The 20,334-nt window shown below is 46.6% G+C and overlaps 2 protein-coding genes across 3 annotated transcripts in view; both read right to left on the minus strand.

Moving 5' to 3' along the window:
- Positions 1-1,425: 1,425 nt before the first annotated feature.
- On the minus strand, positions 1,426-12,045 carry lpar3 (lysophosphatidic acid receptor 3). The gene is made up of 4 exons (XM_056276435.1): positions 11,932-12,045; positions 11,621-11,736; positions 10,472-11,233; positions 1,426-1,798 (listed from the first exon to the last, which is right to left on the minus strand). Exons 3-4 carry the CDS (start codon positions 11,205-11,207, stop codon positions 1,470-1,472), a joined length of 1,065 nt encoding a protein of 354 aa, XP_056132410.1. The 5' UTR covers positions 11,208-11,233; positions 11,621-11,736; positions 11,932-12,045; the 3' UTR covers positions 1,426-1,469.
- Positions 12,046-16,681: 4,636 nt separating this feature from the next.
- Positions 16,682-20,334, minus strand: part of mcoln2 (mucolipin TRP cation channel 2) — a 49,876-nt gene continuing 46,223 nt past the window's right edge. For both annotated transcript variants that reach the window (XM_056276415.1, XM_056276416.1), the window contains one exon: positions 16,682-16,859. In XM_056276415.1, coding sequence (XP_056132390.1) covers positions 16,823-16,859 — 37 coding nt within the window. In that variant the 3' untranslated portion in view covers positions 16,682-16,822. The remainder of the gene's footprint in view (positions 16,860-20,334) is intronic.

A 20,334-nucleotide genomic window follows, 5' to 3' on the forward strand; every position in this document is an offset into this window, starting at 1 on the left:
ATAATTGTGCGGGCGTAACTTGATATGTACAACTTGAAACTTTTCACCCGTTTGCTGGTAGGTGCAGGTGAAGGTTTGTCGACAGTTCTGTGCATGTCGTTGACCTCTATCCATGGTAAATCTTGCAGGCGTCACGAAAAATACGCCATTGTCAACAGCACACGCCAACAAACAGGAAACTGGTATGACCGCTGCAGTAGAAACCGGAAGTGGGTGGACCACAGTTATGCACAGAGCCGATTTTATTTGTCTAGCCCAATATCACAAATTACAAATTTGCCTCATGTGTCCTGGTTGCTGCACTAGCGCTTCCTCTGGTTGGTCGAGGCGCCTGTTTGGGTGGGTGGGGGGGGGCTGGGGGGAATAGCGTGATCCTCCCACGCGCTATGTCCCCCTGGCGAAACTCCTCACTGTCAGGTGAAAAGAAGCGGCTGGCGACTCCACATGTATCGGAGGAGGCATGTGGTAGTCTGCAGCCCTCCCCGGATCGGCAGAGGGGGTGAAGCAGCAATCGGGACAGCCCGGAAGAGTGGGGTAATTGGCTGGATACAATTGGGGAGAAAAAAAAGGGGGGGGGTACAAAAAAAAAGAGAAGTGTATGTTATCCAAACCCCAGATGGCAAGGATATGATGGAGAAAGGGAGAGACTCTATAACCTCTTCTTCTCCACCAAAGTCTTGGTGTGGATATTCAGACCACTTCTTCATTAAGATGCACCAGCAGACAAAGACAGCGCATTTATGGTATATTTAGTGTATGAAGAGGAATTACTTGTTAAAAAAAACTGCCTCCCTCCCACCAACAATCTTATAACATTACAGTCCCTGATTATATCATTTTAAGGTCACACGTCTTACAACTAGCTGACACAACTGCGGAGAAATTTGAAAATGTGGTCCATCATGTCAAAAACAGGTAGGAAGGTTCCCTCCACACTTGCATTTTCCAGTCATTTTGGAAAAGTTCACTGTTAACATTGAAACTCCGGAACAACAGCACAATACTTGAGTCTCTTGTACTGGGCATGCGCAGGCCACTTAAGTCATCGTTCTAACACGGAGATCACGCGACGGTCAAATGACGGCCTTTTCGAAAAGTTCCACTTTCGCCATCCACACTTCAACATGACATTTATCCCCATTAGAGAGTGTTTTCAAAATGCTCGTTTTCCGTGGTCGAAAACGCCGGTTCAAAATGCTGAGGAATTAGTGTTACCCTTAACACATTTTAACCACTGATAGTACACAGAATGCCACTTAATCCAAAGCCCAGCCCTGTACTGTGGAAGATACCCCGCAGTGCTGAGCCGGTACCCTGAATCCAACAATGACCTACCGGGATCCACCATTGCATGAGAAGTGCATTTAGCTCGTTGTTCAAGTCCAAACCGGTTATTTCTGTCTACAAGAAGGGTGTCCAACCAGCTCTGGACAGAAGCTCCATAGGTTTCACACACAGCATCTGACCACTCAGCTATTTAGCATGCCCTGGTCGTCGCTCTTGGCCTCCTCAGAGGGAGGCTGGCTGTTGCCCGTCTCCTGGGCGGAGTTGAGCGGTTTGGCGTTGGCCCTGGACGATCGCTGGCGCCGTGTGCCATTGCCGATGCAGCGCAGGAGGTTCTTGATGGTCATCCACATCTCCTCGTCCTTGTAGGAGTAGATGCAGGGGTTCATGACCGAGTTGAGTACGGCCAGCAGCAGCAGCCACCGCTTGAAGAGCATGACCCGGCACCTCTCACAATTGAGGCCGTCGAGCAGCAGCACCACCAGGCCGGGTGTCCAGCAGATGACAAACGCACCTAAAATTTTGGAAATAGGACAGAGAAATAGATGAGGTTTTTGGTTGGGAGGGTGCTGTTGTCATCATTTTTCTACGAGTTGATGTCATGTGATTTTATTGCATATGCAAGGCGAGGCAAGTTTATTTGTATAGCACCTTATCATGGCAGAGGTCATTCGAAGTGCTTTGCAGGCAAAAGATAAGAAGAAGAAAAAAGCATTACCTAAGCATAAAATAAGATAGATACAAGTACAGACAAATTCTATAAAAGTACAGACAAGTTTAAAACTGAGTAAAATAAATAAAAGTGCCAAAAAACAGATTAATTAAAAGTAACAACAATCTGAGCAGCTATATAAGAATAGCAAAATATATAAAACACACTCACAAAGAACTTAGTCGTAGGCTGTTCTAATAAAAAGTAAGGTTTTTAACTTGCTTTTATTTATGTCCAGTGTGGGGGCCTCTCTCAGGTCCTCAGGCAGGGCGCGCCATCTACTTGGGGCGTAAATACAAAATGCAGCTTCCCCTGCTCTAGACCTAGCATGAGGGATGGTTATAAGACCACTGCCATTGGACCTGAGAGCTCTTGCTGGTTTGTAAGTATTTAGCATGTCTTTTATATAGTGTGGTGCAAGACCATCTAGCGCCTTATATACAATTAACAGAATTTTAAATCTATTCTAGTTTTGACGGGGAGCCAATGCAGAGCTCTAAGAACAGGTGTAATGTGCTCATACGTTTTAGTTCTGGTGAGAACACATGCTGCCGCATTTTGAATTGCCATTTTATATTGTCTGAATTTGTAGTTGGCCTAAATTTAGAAAGGGCCTGTATTTTTTTCCATCTAACGGAATTGATTTTTATTGCCTTATATAGGCTTTAGGCACTGTGATGGACTGGCGGCCTGTCCAGGGTATCTCCCCACCTGCCGCCCAATGACTGCTGGGATAGGCTCCAGCATCCTTGCAACCCTGAGAGCAGGATAAGTAGTTTGGATAATGGATGGATGGATGGATGAATGTAGTTGGCACACAACTGAATTTGGGAGGCCGGTGAATAGTCCATTACAGTAGTCTAGTCTATTTGTTATAAATGCATGGATTAATTTTTCACAGTCTAATTTCAATAGAAAGCCCCTTAGTTTTGAAATGTTTTTAAGATGGTAGAAGGCTGAGATGATCAATCCATCCATTATCCAAGCCACTTATCCCAACTGGGGTTGCGGGATACTGGAGCCTATCCCAGGGGTCATTGGGTGGCAGGCGGGGGGCCACCCTGTGTAGGCCAGCAGTCCATCAGAGGGCCCATGCACGCACGCACACGCACGCACACACACACACACACACACACACACACACACACACACACACACACACACACACACACACACACACACACACCTAGGGACAATTTAGTATGGCCGATTCACCTGACCTACATGTCTTTGGACTGTGGGAAGAAACCGGAGCACCCGGAGGAAACCCACGCAGACACGGGGAGAACATGCAAACTCCACACAGAGAACGACCCGGGACGACCCCCAAGGTTGGACTACCCCGGGGTTCGCACCCAGGACCTTCTTGCTGTGAGGTGACCATGCTAACCACTGCGCCACCGTGCTGCCGGCGCTAATACAGTTATAACAAATCAAATGATACTTCTGAGGCTGAAAAAATGACTCTCCTAAAACGTGTCTGACTGATTTAAAAATCACTGGACAGGATCTTTAAGATACAGAGAAATTGCTTTATATTCTCCATCTCACAACGCAAACTTCTTTCTCTTATTTTCAGTCAAGCCTAAAGGACATCGGTGCACAAAGTGATAAGACGCAAATCTTGATAGTCAAATCTCCATGATGGTGATTTTTGGGTTGGTATCTGTCCAGTTATAAACTCAAAAAGGGATAAATTATACATTACAGTATTTATAGATGTAACACAGATATGCAGTAATAATTTATTAGTGACAAAAGCGTTTATCTTGATGTGGAACATTACAGCAGACCACAAAAAACTACTGTGGATGTGTCTCCACCTGACTCCACACACATGGAAAATCACACCAAAGGCTGTTTTGTGGTTCATTAGGTTAATTTCCTTTTCTTTCTTTCTTTTTTTTAAAGCAGAAAACATTCTGGTGAGCATGGCCACTATATCCATTTTTAATTGTTTACATGTAAAGGTTCGTGACAAACATTTTGTGTTGTGTGTCACCCCACAACCACTAGATAACAGCGTTGTAATCTATCTTCAGCCATTTGACTCTTCCACTCCAACCCAACAACGTAAACTGAGACAGGAAGTAGCGTAAGCACAAAGAACACAGGCCTATGAAATCCCGATATATCACCTTTCTTACAGTATTGCAATATATCGCGATATACTGAATCGTAACCCCTGTATCGTGATACTTATCGTATCGCCAGATTCTCGCCAATACACAGCCCTATCTTCTGTACTTTACCGTTTTTGCAACAACTTAGTATCCACATGCAATATGATCACTTTTGTGGAATATTAATGACTTACACCAAATTCATACTCACCACATAGTCTGCACTTTTATTCCATCATCCTCATCATCATCATAATTATTATCGTCCATCTAGTGTGGTATGCATGTTCTATGCAGCTTGTCAGGTCCTACCTGCCCTCGTGCCATTTGTATGCAATCTCTGTATTTGTGTTTACATTGTCAATGTTACTTTTTCCATAGCATCAATGATGCCACGAAAAATTCCTACACATGTCGGTGCATCCCATGTCCACAGTGTATTGGCCAATAATGTGTTTTCTGATTTGGATCCCGCGGGGTTGTTCAGGAGTTCATCAGTTACAAATATGTTTGAGTACCTCTGCTCATCAAGCTCCATCATAGATCGGTTATCGTATAAAGGTAGGTGTGAGAATGCAATGTGACTATCATTTCAACACTAAATAACATCTCAGAGTGACGTTAACGTCCTCGTCAGACAAGGTGATCGTTACCACATACTGGTGCTGTATGAAAAGGATTATTATGGGTCCATTGTCTGAAATCCACTGGCACAACATATCATGGTGTCTCCACATTCCAGTTCATTTGGTAATCTTTTACCACTTCACCATTTCTGCCATTGGGACAGAGACCTTACCCAGATTAATCATCCCATTCAAACATGTTGGGACAAAGACCCGTGATCTGCAGAACAAAAACGCATGCAAATACTGGTATTGTCTCTGTCTAGCTCTCATGTGGACAGAAAAGGGTAAGATCTGTTAAAGTTGTGACTTAAGTGTTTTTCCGCCATTGCCAGGACAGAAAACAGAAACCAGTTTTCACTGATTTCATTGCAAAACCCCATCAAATGGAATTCCCCTCACAGTTTATATTTTCCCAAACTTTACTTCCCTGTAATCTTTGACATAAAAAAAAAACCATCTGGATTTTGGAGGGAAGCGTGTTTGTGGCAGATGTGTTCCTTTAGGAGAGGTTTAAAAGAACTCTTAGGACATACCTTTTTAGCTTAGCATTCTCTCATCCGTTTCATTTTAATCTACCCTTTTCTGCTGTGCTACACTGGTGTCTCTGTTCCACCGTGTCGCTCTTATTTCCGGTATTATCATTTCCTTATATTATTTAGTTTCACTGTATTGCTGTATTTTCATTGTATTGTTAAGCACCTTGTATTGCAATTTGCGTGAAAGGTGTTAGATAAATAAAGTTTGATCGACTGATAGTTTAGGCGGTGTTCATTTGGGGAAAGCTTCTGAAAAAGAAAAGAGCAGCCGTGGTACCTCCAGCAGGAAATCTGACTCCGCTGTGTGTGATGCTTATCTTGCTATGCGAGGTCTTCCTTTCTCACATAAGCTTCAGATGAATGGCTGTCTTACATGTAGCAGTTCACTGTCCACCCATCCATCCATTATCCGAACTACTTATCCTGTTTTCAGGGTCGCGGGGATGCTGGAGCCTATCCCAGCAGTCATTGGGCGGCAGACGGGGAGACACCCTGGACAGGCCGCCAGTCCACCACACAGGGCTCTCTCTCACACACACACACACACAAACACACACACACATTCATACCTAGGGGCTCTTTAGTATGGTTGACTCACCTGACCTACTTGTCTTTGGATTATGAGAGGAAACCGGAGCACCCGGAGGAAACCCACGCAGACACGGGAAAACTCCACACAGAAGATGACCTGGGATGACCCACCGAGGTTGGACTACCCCGCGGCTTGAACCCAGGACCTTCTTGCTGTGAGGTGACCACACTAACCACTGTGCCACTGTGCCGCCTGTAGTTCACTGTGGTGCCCCAAATTCAAAGCTGAAAATTTGTAGCCCTTTCATATCATGTCTTGATGCATGCTCAATAAACCAGGTAAGAAGATCAAAGAAGGTTGAATCAGTTCATCTGGATATAACATTTATTGACAGATCAAAGACAGTCGAATCAAATGTATCTGTCAATAAACATTGTATCCAGATGAAAATGTATCTGCCAATAGACATTGTATCCAGATAAACTGATCCAACCTTCTTTGACCTTTCATATCATGTTCATCATGTCTTGTACTTTTAGCTACTCGTGTACGTAAGGAACTTAAAAAATGTACATGACGTTACAAAACTTATTTTAAACATCACTTTGGTTTCAGTCATCTACTGAAAAAAAAAACACACTAAATTAACATGAAAGAAGACCAACACCTATAATCAGTCCAGCTCTGTAGTATTTGGACGGCTACAGCTGAGTAAATAAGTAAATAGGTAGATCCACTCGATAGGACAGCACACGTTTTGCATGCACGCCAAGCATCTGTGAACCGATTTGTGTTTCTATGCTGGCGACACCATGGCACACATGTGGGTTAAGAGTCAACGGCGCCTCTGAACTGGTTTATCCGGCTGCCATTTCTGCCTGAGCACATTTCTGTCCACCTGAGACATGCCTTAAATTTAATTTTGTAGCTTAATGTGGCTCCGGTAATCTGGGCTTTCTAAGACATTGTAAAAGGATTTGATGTGCTTTGAGATCAAGTCAAGTCAAATTTACTTGGATAGTCCTCAATAACAGTCAAGTCCCGGATGGCTTTACAATCACATCACATTCTCATTTTCACAACAGGTACAACTTAGAATAAATGAGAATGTACTGCACCCATATCCTTTGACCTCCACATAAAAACAAAAAAAATCCACAGAAAACCTCATCTTTTCTCTTCCTCTCTCTCCCCCTTATCCGTGCCCGTCTTTGTTGTGCCAGGTTTCATGAGACCTTTCAGGCATTTATTTTCCAGGATAGGGAGGCTTGTCAGCAACTTCGTTTGCTGATGAACCCGTTTTGTATATCAAGGCCAACTTTCATAATGGCAAACAAAATCTACCTTGGCCATCATCATAATTGCCCTTCTTGACATAAAAGCCAGGCGATGATGAAAAACACAAAACTTAATAAATGAATAACAAAATAACCATGTTCATCATCAGTCCTGTGATGGACCGGTGACCTGCCTGTCCAGCATGTCTCCCTGCCTTCTGCCCCACAGCCCTCAACTGGATGGAGTATAGAAAATGGATGGATGGATGGATGGATGGATATTCATAACCAGTGCTAGCTTAACTGATAGCACTGTCCATAGTCTCACACGGGACAATTCATACTTCCTTCAAGAGAATTACAATGAAACGTGTCCCCAGTGGGTTTATGTTTCATCAAAACAATGCCCCAAAACAATCATGGCTTGAAATTTGACAATGGTGCCAGAGAGAAAACAATAGTCCAACTGCTGAAAAGGGGAACAGCAGATAGCACTTTGAGTACAGGATCTCCTTACACTTCAGTGTGTGTGTGTGTCTTATTCTCATTTTTGTGGCGACCATGAGAGGACCTTGTGCAAAGTGAGAACATATTGGCAGGTCCTCACTTCTTCAAGGGTCTAATTCAGGGTTAGGACTTGGATTTAGGGTTAAGACTAGAATTAAAGTCAGAGTAAGAGTTAAGGTTAAGATAAGTAAATTCAAGTCCGGTTTATCTGTATTACCTAAAATCACAAAGTAGTCCAAAAGGGCTTTACAATCAGCGCAATATACAAACGCCCCCTATCTTTAGACACTCGACCCTCGACTCCACGAGAAAACCCTTATTAGTAAAAACAGAAATGAGAGAAACTTCAGGACGAGGAACAGAGGAGGGATCCCTCTGCTGGGATGGACAGACATGCAACTGGTGGCGAATGCACAGAGTACATAAGAGTAAGTAATGTGGAATCTTCTTCTTCTTTTGGCTTGTTCCCTGTTTCTCAGGGGTCGCCACGGTGGATTTTATGATTTCCATCGGTACCCTGTGAGGGCACAGGGCCAATGGTGGCCGTTGTTGACCCGGGCCTCAACCGATCCGGTATGGTCTTGGCAATCTGCATAATGATTTGGCAAGATTTGGCAATGTCAGATGCCCTTCCTGGCACAACCACTAACCCTAAGGACGGGGGCACAGGTAAAGCGCTGGATGCCACCCCAGTATTCATGGACTTGCGCCCATGCAATAGAGTATAGAAAAGAAAACTTAAATTATTAGGTTATAATTTTTTTTAAAAGACTAGAAGAGTGCACTCAGTAGAGTGCAGAGCCCCGTCAGGCGTATCTCCCCTTCTACGGTGCTCCGACTTGGGCGGAAAAAAAAATTAGCTGGGGAGTTAGTCCTGACTGCGGCATAAAACAGGTTTATCAAAGGTTTTGAATCACCACAACCATGAGAGGTTCTCAATCATACAGTCATAACTGTGCACAAAAATTAGTAGGCTTACAGACCCAGTTGTATGTGAGATTAGCCGCGGACACACGCACACACACGTGTACGCGACCAAACACATAATCTCCGCAGGGGTAATTAGGTATGTAGTTCTGATGGTTAAGGGTTAGGGGCTAAGGAATGAATATAGCCAGTAAGGGTCCTCACAAGCATAGAAAAACAAACCATGTGTGTGTGTGTGTGTGGGGGGGGGCTGCTCTACAGAGAGGGCCGCAGACCAGACGGTCTCAGTGTGGTGGGGCCGGTGTCCTTGCAGAGAGAGATAATTACATAGCAGGCTGGAAGGCGCGGAGCACACAGACACTCCTACACATCGTACTGAGAGTGCACAGGGAAAACGACAAAGACTTTGGAGCACAGTCCTTTATAGGACCTGGCATGGGAAAACGACAAAGGTACGCCTGCACATTTCCGTTTCTGTTGTGTATTTGAGCAGGCTGATCAGTGTTTGAAGTCAATAACATGCACTTGCTGCAAAAAAAAAGATTTTTTTGCGACTACAAACAGAAGATGCAAGACTGAACAGGTTCAGTGCCTTCAGCCAAGGCTGATGACAATAAAACTGACCCAACCTGCAGAACTATGTCTGTGTGAGAAAGAGTCAAATGTCTCAAATGCAACATGTCTTGTTTCTACACCATATACGCCCTAGTATACATGAAAAGAAAAAAGCATGTTGGCTGCAAAGTCGGGGGTTGAAAAGGCTTTGTCCACACTTACTCTCTGCTCTAGCTACCCGTTAGTCTTAGCACGTGAGCAAAAGGCCAAACTGTAGACTACCACGTGCTTCCTCCGATACATGTGGAGTCTCCAGCCGCTTCTTTTCACCTGATAGTGAGGAGTTTCACCAGGGGGACGTAGCACGTGGGAGGATCACGCTCTGGTCCCGACCGACCAGAGGACCAGGACACATACCCACGTCCGGCTTCGCGGCCCTCGCGCATTTTTATTCCCGCGCCCCGGAGAGACTTACGAGGATCTGCACGCTTCCGGACACTTCCGAATCCCACCGCTGCCACCAATGTAACCGAGCACATTTCCGCCCGCTGCGGGCGCTAATCGCTCAACTAAAGGGGCAAGACCCCCTGGCCAATCAGCCAGTGAGTGTTTTTAGTAGTGTAAACTACTAATGTAAACTACTAATAAGACACATTAGTCCCTAGCTAACGGGTCTGACCCTTTAGCCGAGCGGTTAGTGATGTCGCCTTGTGGTGCAGTACACCCCGTATCTAATCCCGCACCGGGCAAGAAAATAACCGGTTACATTGGTGGCAGCGGTGGGATCCGGACGTGTGCAGATCCTCAGAAGTCTCTTCGGAGCGCGGGAAGAACAAGCGCGAGGGCGCGCTTCCGGGGAAGGTGCCGACTGTAAACTACTAATAAGACACATTGGTCCCTAGCTAATGGGTCTGACCCTTTAACCGAGCGGTTAGTAATGTCGCCTTGTGGTGCAGTACACCCGTATCGAATCCCGCACCGGGCAAGAAAATAACCGGTTACACTAATAAGATACGTTAGTCCCTAGCTAACGGGTCTGACCGTTTACAGTATGTTATGACTAAACCACATTAATCAACAACGAAGAGAGAGTAGTTAACTATCTCATTTCCTGACAGGTAAAGGGGATTTATCACTTCATTTACTTACTGCACAGCATATTTGGTCGGCTAAAAAGCACCTCTACGAGTAGCTCACCGCATGAAAAAATTGGGAAACAGTTCATAAAAAAAACCCAGTATGTCCAACAATGAGTCAGTTAACTAGACATGTGGCCCCTTTGCCTGTCGTTAAATGCTGATAAATGACATTTTACAACAGTCACGACAGACTCGCTTCCGTCTCATCCGAAGTGGTACATCATAACCTTGTGTGACAGCTGACACTCACCGAGCACCGTCATGACCGTCTTGATGAGCTTGATGGGCGTCCTCTTGCGGTTGATGGAGCCGCTGGTGTGCGGTGTCAGCACCGACGTCTTCTTCTTGACATAGGCATAGATCCGCAAGTATATGCACACCATGACCAAGAACACCACCAGGTTGGACACCGACCAGAAGACCAGGTAGCTCCGGCTGAAGATGGGCGCTAGCTGGGAGCAGTCGGCCAGATTGCAGATGCAGTTCCAGCCCAGTATGGGGACGGCGCCCATGAAGACCGAGATAGCCCACACCAGCACTATGAGCAGGGTCACCCGTTGCTTGGTCAGGTTGCTGTGGACCTTCCATTTCATGACGGAGATGTAGCGCTCCAGAGCGATCACCAGCAGGTTGGCCAGCGAGGCGGAGAGGCTGGTGTCCAGCAGGCCCTGGCGGAAGAAATAGCCCTCGACCGTTAGTGTCCGGGACGTGTTGCCCGTGTTAAACATGAGATACACGTACGCAATCCCGGCCAGGAAGTCCGAGGCAGCAAGATTGGCGAGGAGATAGTAAAAAGGGTAGTGGAACCGCTTGTTGGTGATGACGGCGGCGATGACCATGACGTTGGAGACCAGGATGAAACAGCAGAAGAGTGAGCCCACCACCTGGACCAAGATGAGCTGGGTGGAGTCCCACTTGACTTCGTTCTGGTGTCTGTAGAAGAAACCCATGAGCTGGTCATGGTGGCACTGGTTCTGCTGGGCCATAGTGATAAGGGGGGGATGGCGGGGGTCTGTGGATAGAATACAAGAAGAATCAACAATCGCCCCAAGGGCACAACGCATTTCAGAGGAGTAACTTCTCACCCACCATTAGCAGCAGGAGATAAGGACAGGTAACGAAAAGCTGAGATCAAAATATTTTTTTTCATTGGTCGTAAAAAGCTGCTTGTGCAAACGACATATGGGGGGGTCGTTTTTTGGTGGAGGACGGTCTCTTTTTCTTCCATCGAGGTGGTGCCAGTTTTTCAAGGCTAACTAACTTCTGGAGTTATGGATAATGTGGAACGTCCTAATTTATACAAAACACCAAGCACGTGGAAATAATTTTTTTTTTTAAAAACCTCATAACTTCACAAGTCAACAAGACTGTAAAACATAATACTGTCACGTCCACTCACCAATAAAGTGAAGACCAGTGGTACTCAGTAATGGGGGTACTCAGTAATGGGGGTATCGGGGTTAAATCGCCATGGGTTGTGTCACCATAGGAAAAACGTGCCCACGCCAACTTTACCTGCGGGTTGGCGCGGCAAAGAAGGAAAAGATGACCTCCAAACGAGAGAGGGACTGCGGATGACAAACACCCCGGACACACGAACACCCAGCACAATATGCTCGTAGGTATGTCGGCAGTAGTCAAAGATTAAGTACCAACAAGCAACACGACGTTAAATCCCAGCGCACAACTAACTCCTGCCGAGCGGCTCACCTGTGGACCCGAGCCGTGCGTCGTTGGGTCGGCGAGAAAAGCTGCGAGTCAACCTGAGCCGTGCGACGGACTCCACTCCACCATTCCGCCGGAGCGTCTCTCCGCGGGAGGAAGCGACAGACGGAGTGAGAGCGGAGACCGGAGGAGGGACGGCTCGAGGCGTCCGTCCGGCGTGACGCAGAGGGTGGAGTGAATTCCTCCGCGGAGCCCCCGCGGCTGTGCGTCATGACGCAACGTAGTTGTGTTGTGTTGTGTGTTGTGTTGTGTTGTGTTGTGTTGCGTTGTGCTGTATGTGGAGTAGAAATAGACTTCTAACGAAAATGTCCAACCAAGTGTGATTTATCTCTTATTAGTTCCGTTTCCTGTTCAACTTGTGTTTACGTATGTAACTAAACTTGGTTCCTCTGCACACCGGACGTCTTATTTGCCACCATGCAATAAAGAGCCTGTTGACCAGGCCATCATTGTTTGGAGTGTGTGTGTGTGTGTGGGGGGTCTTTTAGGGTTTTCTTTAATATGCACAAACGTTTACAACATTTGTTTTGTTCGCGTATTTTACTTCGTATCTTGCGTGCTCTTGCTCTCTTGCTGTATGTTTCCCTGCTGCAGTGCAAAACAGTTTCCCTAAAAGATCAATAACCCAGCTAGCAATATTGCTGTGGCCCGGACCCGTCCCACACCTAGCACTTTCATCCGGCCCACATACCGCGTGGAATGATGGCACTTGGGCGGTCCGCTCCTGTTTGTCAGAGCTGGGCCGCATGTGCCACATATGTGCCAGAGGTGGCCCATATTTGTTTTGTGATATTTGGGCCATATTCACCATTTACCACACGGGCCACTTCAGGGTCACATCCACATTACATGTTGTCGAGAGCACCGCATCTTTGCCAAAAAAGGCCCACATTTGATTTGGCATATTTGGGCCATATTCGCTATTATACATGTGGGCCACTTCAGGCTCACATCCATGTTGTCAGGGCCAGAAGAAGGCCATCAGTGCCGCATCACTGCCTGAAGTGGCCCACATCCGGATGCTGTCTGGCAAGTGTCTACCTATATATATCTATCCATCCAGGGGCAGCGAGTAATGTAGGGCCAAAGAACTAAGCCTTCCCCTGCTGCCTGTTGTGCACCCTACACGACCATGTGTCTGGCTGTTGGACGGGATAGTCCGGTTTTTCAGCTCTCTTGCAACATCTGGACGGGTACCCGTTTGTCCCCCTTTTGATGGTACTGAATAAAGATCGTGTGCGCTAGTAAATCCATTCTCGGGGTGCTGGAGCGCGCTTTGTTACGCTGCATCTTAGTGGTGACTGTGAAAGAAGTCGGTTTTGATTGGCTAATAGTGCATGTGGGCACTCGAAAGTGCGTATTTATCCATTCATCCATCCAGTATCCAAACCACTTACCCAGTTCTCAGGGTCGTGGGGATGCTCGAGCCTATCCCAGCAGTCATTGGGTGACAGGCGGGGAGACACCCTGGACAGGCCGCCAGGCCATCACAGGGCCGACATATTCACACCTGGGACAATTTAGTACGGCTGATTCACCTGACCTACATGTCTTGAGGGAGGAACTGTGGGAGGAAACTGGAGCACCCGGAGGAAACCCACGCAGACACGGGGAGAACATGTAAACTCCACACAGGGGACAACATGGGATGACCCCCAAGGTTGGACTACCCCAGGGTTCGAACCCAGGACCTTCTTGCTGTGAGGCCACACACACACACACACACACACACACACACACACACACACACACACACACACACACACACACACACACTCATAGTACCTAGGGACAATTTAGTACAGCCGATTCACCTGACCTACATGTCTTTGGACTGTGGGAGGAAGCTGGAGCACCCGGAGAAAACCAGTTAATTTCAACGTCGACATTATTATTGGCTGACGTAGCTGTCAAACAGCGTCAACAGCTGTTTTGACAGCTGTTTTGTTTAACACAAACCTGTTATCAGCTGCAAGCCTGCTTAACCAAGCCCTTGTGTTGTGCCACCATTGCCGGAGCCCCATCGGTGATGACAAACACAATTTTGTTCACATCCAAGCCATTCTTTCACCTGCTTTCACATTCTTTCATCCACCTGCTTTAATAGCTCCACAACCCAAAACTTCGCCAGCCATATCAATTGCACACGTTTATCAACTCAGCATCAGTGAATGGCTTCGTAGTTTTAGCAAGTTTCCATGAAACATGCAATGGTGCACCTGTTGCACTCTCTTGTGCCGATGTTGATTTACAGATTACTAGAAACTGAGTGCTCCTATGGTGTTATCATATCTGCAATTTTTGTTTGCGGTGATATAAATGCAACCCATCCATCCATCCATCCATCCATCTAATTTCGTAGGGTAGTTGGCATTAAAATTGGCAGCATGCATGAAGTGCCGCCTGAGATTATCTGCTGTGCAAACAGCGATGGTCTGCATGCATGTCAAGCATGTCAGCTGGCACTGGCACGGTCTGGTAAAATAAAACAAAACCGATCAGTCCAGATTTGAACTGACGGATTTCCTGGTTGACGTTCCGCTTTCCTTGCGCATGCCATGTTATTGGTTTTGGACAGTTATTGATTATCTGTGACTTAGAGGGTGAGAGGGCGGCATGGCGGTGCAGTGGTTAGTGCGGTCGCCACACAGCAAGAAGGTCCTGGGTTCGAACCCACGAACCCAGTGGTAGTCCAACCTTGGGGGTCGTCCCGGGTCGTCCTCTGTGTGGAGTTTGCATGTTCTCCCCGTGTCTGCGGTGGGTTTCCTGCGGGTGCTCTGGTTTCCTCCCTCGAGACAAGTAGGTCAGGTGAATCGGCCGTCCTAAATTGTCCCTAAGTGTGTATGTGTGTGTGTGTGTGTGTGTCGGCCCTGTGATGGCCTGGCGGTTTGTCCAGTTTGTCTCCCCACCTGCCACCCAGTGACTGCTGGGATATAGGCTGCAGCATCCCCGCAACCCTGAGAGCAGGATAAGCGGTTAAGACAATGGATGGATGGATGGTACCTGTCAAATCAATGATCTTGTATTTTCACTGGTTTAATGTGTAAATACTGCTGTAAAAGTCAGTCAAAATGCCAAAACAAAGTGGTGTAAAGAAGGTGTGTTCATTATGAAACGTGCCAAGGATGAATTTCATGCATTTTGCAAGTTTTGCCGCCAAGCCGATGTTGACATGCACAGCAAAGGAAAGGGAGTTATTGACCGGCATACAGGTCGTTCCCAGATAGCAAAATTGCTTGGACCCGTCCCACACCTGACACTTTCATCCGGCCCACATACTGCATGGAATGATGGCACTTGGGCAGTCCGCTCCTGTTTCCCAGATCTGGGCCAGAACCAAGCCATAGCAATACTGCATGTGCCACATATTTGCCAAAGGTGGCCCATATCTGTTTTGTGGTATTTGGGCCATATTCACCATTTACCACACGGGCCACTTCAGGGTCACATCCAGATTACATGTTGCCGTGAGCACCGTAACTTTGCCAAAAAAAGGCCCGCATTTGATTTGGCATATTTGGACCATATTTGCGATTATACATGTGGGCTACTTCAGGCTCACATCCATTTTGTCAGGGCCAGAAGAAGGCCATCAGTGCCGCATCACTGCCTGAAGTGGCCCACATCCAGATGCTATCTGGATTAAAACAAGAATGATAGTTGGTCAAATATTTATTTTAGCCTTCCTCAGCCTCACCGGCCACCTAGCCATCTTTAACTATGTTTAATTCTCTCTCTCTCTCTCTCTCTCTCTCTCTCTCTAAAAAGTAGCACCACAGCAGTGTGTTGTGTCATCTTGTGACAGGAAAGACACCAGAGAATCATCAACACCGGTCGTGTCTCAGCTTGTTGTGAGGCAGCAGGACTGACTCAGAGCCCTGCTTCAGATCACGTCATCCCGAAATCCAAGTCTTTCAAAACCCCCCATCTTAACTAATCAGTGAACAAAAATTTTCCAAAAGTGTCTGGGGAATTTTCCACACTTCCAGATATAGCAATTTGGAAACGTGAACAGCGGAGGAGACTCGAGATTGACGTGTATTTATTGATCCATTGGCAGTTTTTTTTGTTCCTTTTTAGAATGACAATCCCATCCAAAGAAGTAATCAACAACCCCTCAAGATCCTGCCTAAGGGCGGATATGGCTTTAAACACACACACGCACATACGCACAGATGACACTGAAACAATATTGACGGTGTAAATTCTATGGCTATATCTTGAAGAGTGTAAACCCTGTGTGTGACTCATCTGATCCGAATCTTAAATATTTATAAAGGAAAGACTGGATAAGATTAAAAAAAAAGAGCAACATTAACAACAGCGGAACAAGAAGCGTTTAGCGTATGCAAAATTTTAATTAACAGCAGAATCTACAAAACATTTTCAAAATAAATTACATATGGATTTGTCCCATACGATTCTGTATTTGTACAACATTCGAACACATGAATTGACAAAACATTTCACATCTGGTTGTTGCGTCAGATGTGCGAGCGTTGCTCTCCTCTCCGGTCATGTGCATGCCTGAGAAGGGGGCAGTAAACCTGAGAGCATCATCTGAAAATGTAAAACTTGGCAACTTATAAAACCCTTTTTAAGTTTGCCCATTCCAGATCCCGACTCATTCACACTGGCTTTGGTTTCACATTTGAGAGCGGGGGGGGGGGGACCTCCTTTGGCACTTTTATATTGCACTATAGTCTTTCCCAGCTGAGTATGTACAATCCTTTGCTGAATCCAGAAAGCTGCACTTTTGCAGGATTTTCGGTCGGGGGGAAAAAGGTTCTCTCTCCTTTTGAATTCAATCCCTTTAAACCTGAGAGTCCACATTCCCAGAGTCTTCCCGGTCTGGATGTGTCTCTCGGGATGGCTGTCAGCTGATATGTATGATGTCATCATTCTCCGGAACTCTGCAATGACACAGACGAGGAACAATATTCACTTACAACCCTGAGTTTACATGACTAGCTTAATATATCTTTTAATTGTGATATTAAAGCTTCAGTCTTCGACCTTTGTCCGTTAGTGAGTGGTTATTTTATTCATCTGAGAGGTGGAGGTGATGTGGTGGTGGTACTGGACAAGACGGTCAATATTCCAGTAGAACAGTGTTGTGATATAGTGGATGTAGGAGGCAGAGAGAAACAGACTTGTTGACTCTGATTTTCTGGGACTACAAACCAGGTGTAGCAGCCATTGTGGCTGGTGTGCCATCAGCTAAGCAGGAAACAGTTCCCATCCTTGTCAAAATGGATCCTGGGACCAAAGCTAACACAGACAGTCTAACGTAGTACACACTACATCACACTATATGGGAACACTGTTGTACAGTTATATTGGTTGTCATGGACACATCAGCATCCCGTTTCAGTTTTATTTTCCAACACACACGTGTTTGCCGCTGCACCAGTGTCCATCCTACCCAGTCAAAACATTTCTACAGGGCGTCTGGGTAGCACGGTGGTCTAATCTGTTGCCTACCAACATGGGGATCTCCGGTTCAAATCCCCGTGTTACCTCCGGCTTGGTCAGGCGTCCCTACAGACACAATTGGCTGTCTGCGGGTGGGAAGCCAGATGTGGGTATGTGTCCTGGTTGCTGCACTAGCACCTCCTCTGGTCGGTCGGGCACCTATCGGGGGGGAGAGGGAACTGGGGGGAATAGCGTGATCCTCCCAGATGCTACGTCCCCTTGGTGAAACTCCTCACTGCCAGCTGAAAAGCGACTGGCAACTCCACATGTATCGGAGGAGGCATGTGGTAGTCTGCAGCCCTCCCCGGATCAGCAGAGGGGGTGGATCAGTGACTGGGACGGCTCAGAAGAGTGGGGTGATTGGCCAGGTACAATTGGGGAGAAAAGGGGGTGGGGGGGAACATTTCTACAGTAGTATACAGAGACTGGAGAGAGTCTCCACCTATGGTAAAGATGACTGGTAGTGTTATGGAGGTTTAATAAGAGAAGAAAGACAAAGCCAAAAACACAGAGCAAGAGAGAGAGAGAGAGAGAGAGAGGCAGAGAGAGAGACAGAGAGACAGAGATAGACAGAGACAGGCAAAGAGAGAGAAACAGAGAGACAGAGAAATAGAGATAGACAGAGACAGACAGAGACACTCGCACAGAGAGACGAAGAGAGAGACAGAGAGAGGGCTGAATTAGGCCAATATCCATTACTGATCAAAATACAGAAAAGGGCAATCAAAGTCTGGCAACATTTGAAAAACAGTGACCCCCACTCAGACCATTACAAAGCCTTGCAATACCAAAAGTTGAGGAAAACCAGTCCCCTCACTCAACTGGTCCTGATGCTCAGTTCACTAACAAACACGAACACTTCACAGCCTCAGGTCCAGAACATCAGAATCCATCAAATTATAACTCAAGAAAAACTAAATTGTATTACTTATTGGGACACACAAACTAAAAACCATCAAAATGCAGTGCTATCTGGGACCAAAAAGACAGCACACTGTGGCATAATATCTGCACACAGTGACAGATACCAAACTGAGAACCACCTCGACAAAGTACGGACTCAGTGAGCATGGCCGACACAGACATCCTTCTGGGAGAGGGGAAGACAAACTAGCCATCCTACTGGCAGAGGAGAAGACAAACTAGCCATCCCACTGGGAGAGGAGAAGACAAACTAGCCATCCCACTGGGAGAGGAGAAGACAAACTAGCCATCCTACTGGGAGAGGAGAAGACAAACTAGCCATCCTACTGGGAGAGCAGAAGACAAAGTAGCCATCCTACTGGGAGAGGAGGAGACAAACTAGCCATCCCACTGGGAGAGCAGAAGACAAAGTAGCCATCCTACTGGGAGAGGAGGAGACAAACTAGCCATCCCACTGGGAGAGCAGAAGACAAACTAGCCATCCCACTGGGAGAGCAGAAGACAAAGTAGCCATCCTACTGGGAGAGGAGGAGACAAACTAGCCATCCCACTGGGAGAGGAGAAGACAAACTAGCCATCCCACTGGGAGAGGAGAAGACAAACTAGCCATCCCACTGGGAGAGGAGAAGACAAACTAGCCATCCTACTGGGAGAGGAGAAGACAAACTAGCCATCCTACTGGGAGAGGAGAAGACAAATTAGCAATCTTACTGGGAGAGGAGGAGACAAACTAGCAATCCTACTGGGAGAGGAGAAGACAAACTAGCCATCCCACTGGGAGAGGAGAAGACAAACTAGCCATTCTACTGGGAGAGCAGAAGACAAACTAGCCATCCCACTGGGAGAGGAGAAGACAAACTAGCCATCCTACTGGGAGAGGAGGAGACAAACTAGCTATCCTACTGGAAGAGGAGACAAACTAGCCATCCCACTGGGAGAGGAGAAGACAAACTAGCCATCCCACTGGGAGAGGAGGAGACAAACTAGCCATCCTACTGGGAGAGGAGGAGACAAACTAGCCATCCTACTGGGAGAGGAGGAGACAAACTAGCCATCCTACTGGGAGAGGAGGACAAACTAGCCATCCTACTGGAAGAGAAGACAAACTAGCCATCCTACTGGGAGAGGAGGAGACCAACTAGCCATGCCACTGGGAGAGGAGAAGACAAACTAGCCATCCTACTTGGAGAGGAGAAGACAAAATAGCCATCCTTCTGGGAGAGGAGGAGACAAACTAGCTATCCTACTGGAAGAGAAGACAAACTAGCCATCCCACTGGGAGAGGAGGAGACCAACTAGCTATCCTACTTGGAGAGGAGAAGACAAACTAGCCATCCTACTGGGAGAGGAGAAGACAAACTAGCCATCCTACTGGGAGAGGAGAAGACAGCTGCAATACAGCAGCCAAATATATTGTTGCATGTCACAATCTGAGGGACAGTGAGTGAGCACCTGTCCACACACACACACACACACACACACACTCACACACCCACCTACACATGCACCCACACACCTACATGCACGCAAGCACACACACGTTTCTTCCCTTTCTATTTTTTGTTCTTCTCTTCTTTGTCCTTCAAGTTCAATTACGTTTGCACTACTAAATGTATTGTTAAATTGGATAGTTGATTGTTTGTTTTTAACAATACAGCAACTTTTTTCTTTTTTCTATTATAGTTTGTATGTTATAAACTGTACTGTACTGTTTTGTACCACCTTGTGCTTTGGCATTACTGTGTAACTGAATATGGTCATGCCAATAAAGCCCTGCTGAATTGAACTGAATTGACAGACAGACAGACAGACAGACAGAGACAGAGTGGCAGAAAACAAGAGAGAGACAGACACAGAGAGAGACAGAAAGCAAGGGAGAGAGAAAGAGGGAGACAGAGAGAGAGAGAGAGAGAGAGAGAGAGAGAGAGAGAGAGAGAGAGAGAGAGAGAGAGAGAGAGAGAGAGAGAGAGAGAGAGAGAGAGAGAGAGA

Source organism: Lampris incognitus, chromosome 3, assembly GCF_029633865.1.
Source record: "Lampris incognitus isolate fLamInc1 chromosome 3, fLamInc1.hap2, whole genome shotgun sequence".
NCBI lineage: Eukaryota > Metazoa > Chordata > Actinopteri > Lampriformes > Lampridae > Lampris > Lampris incognitus.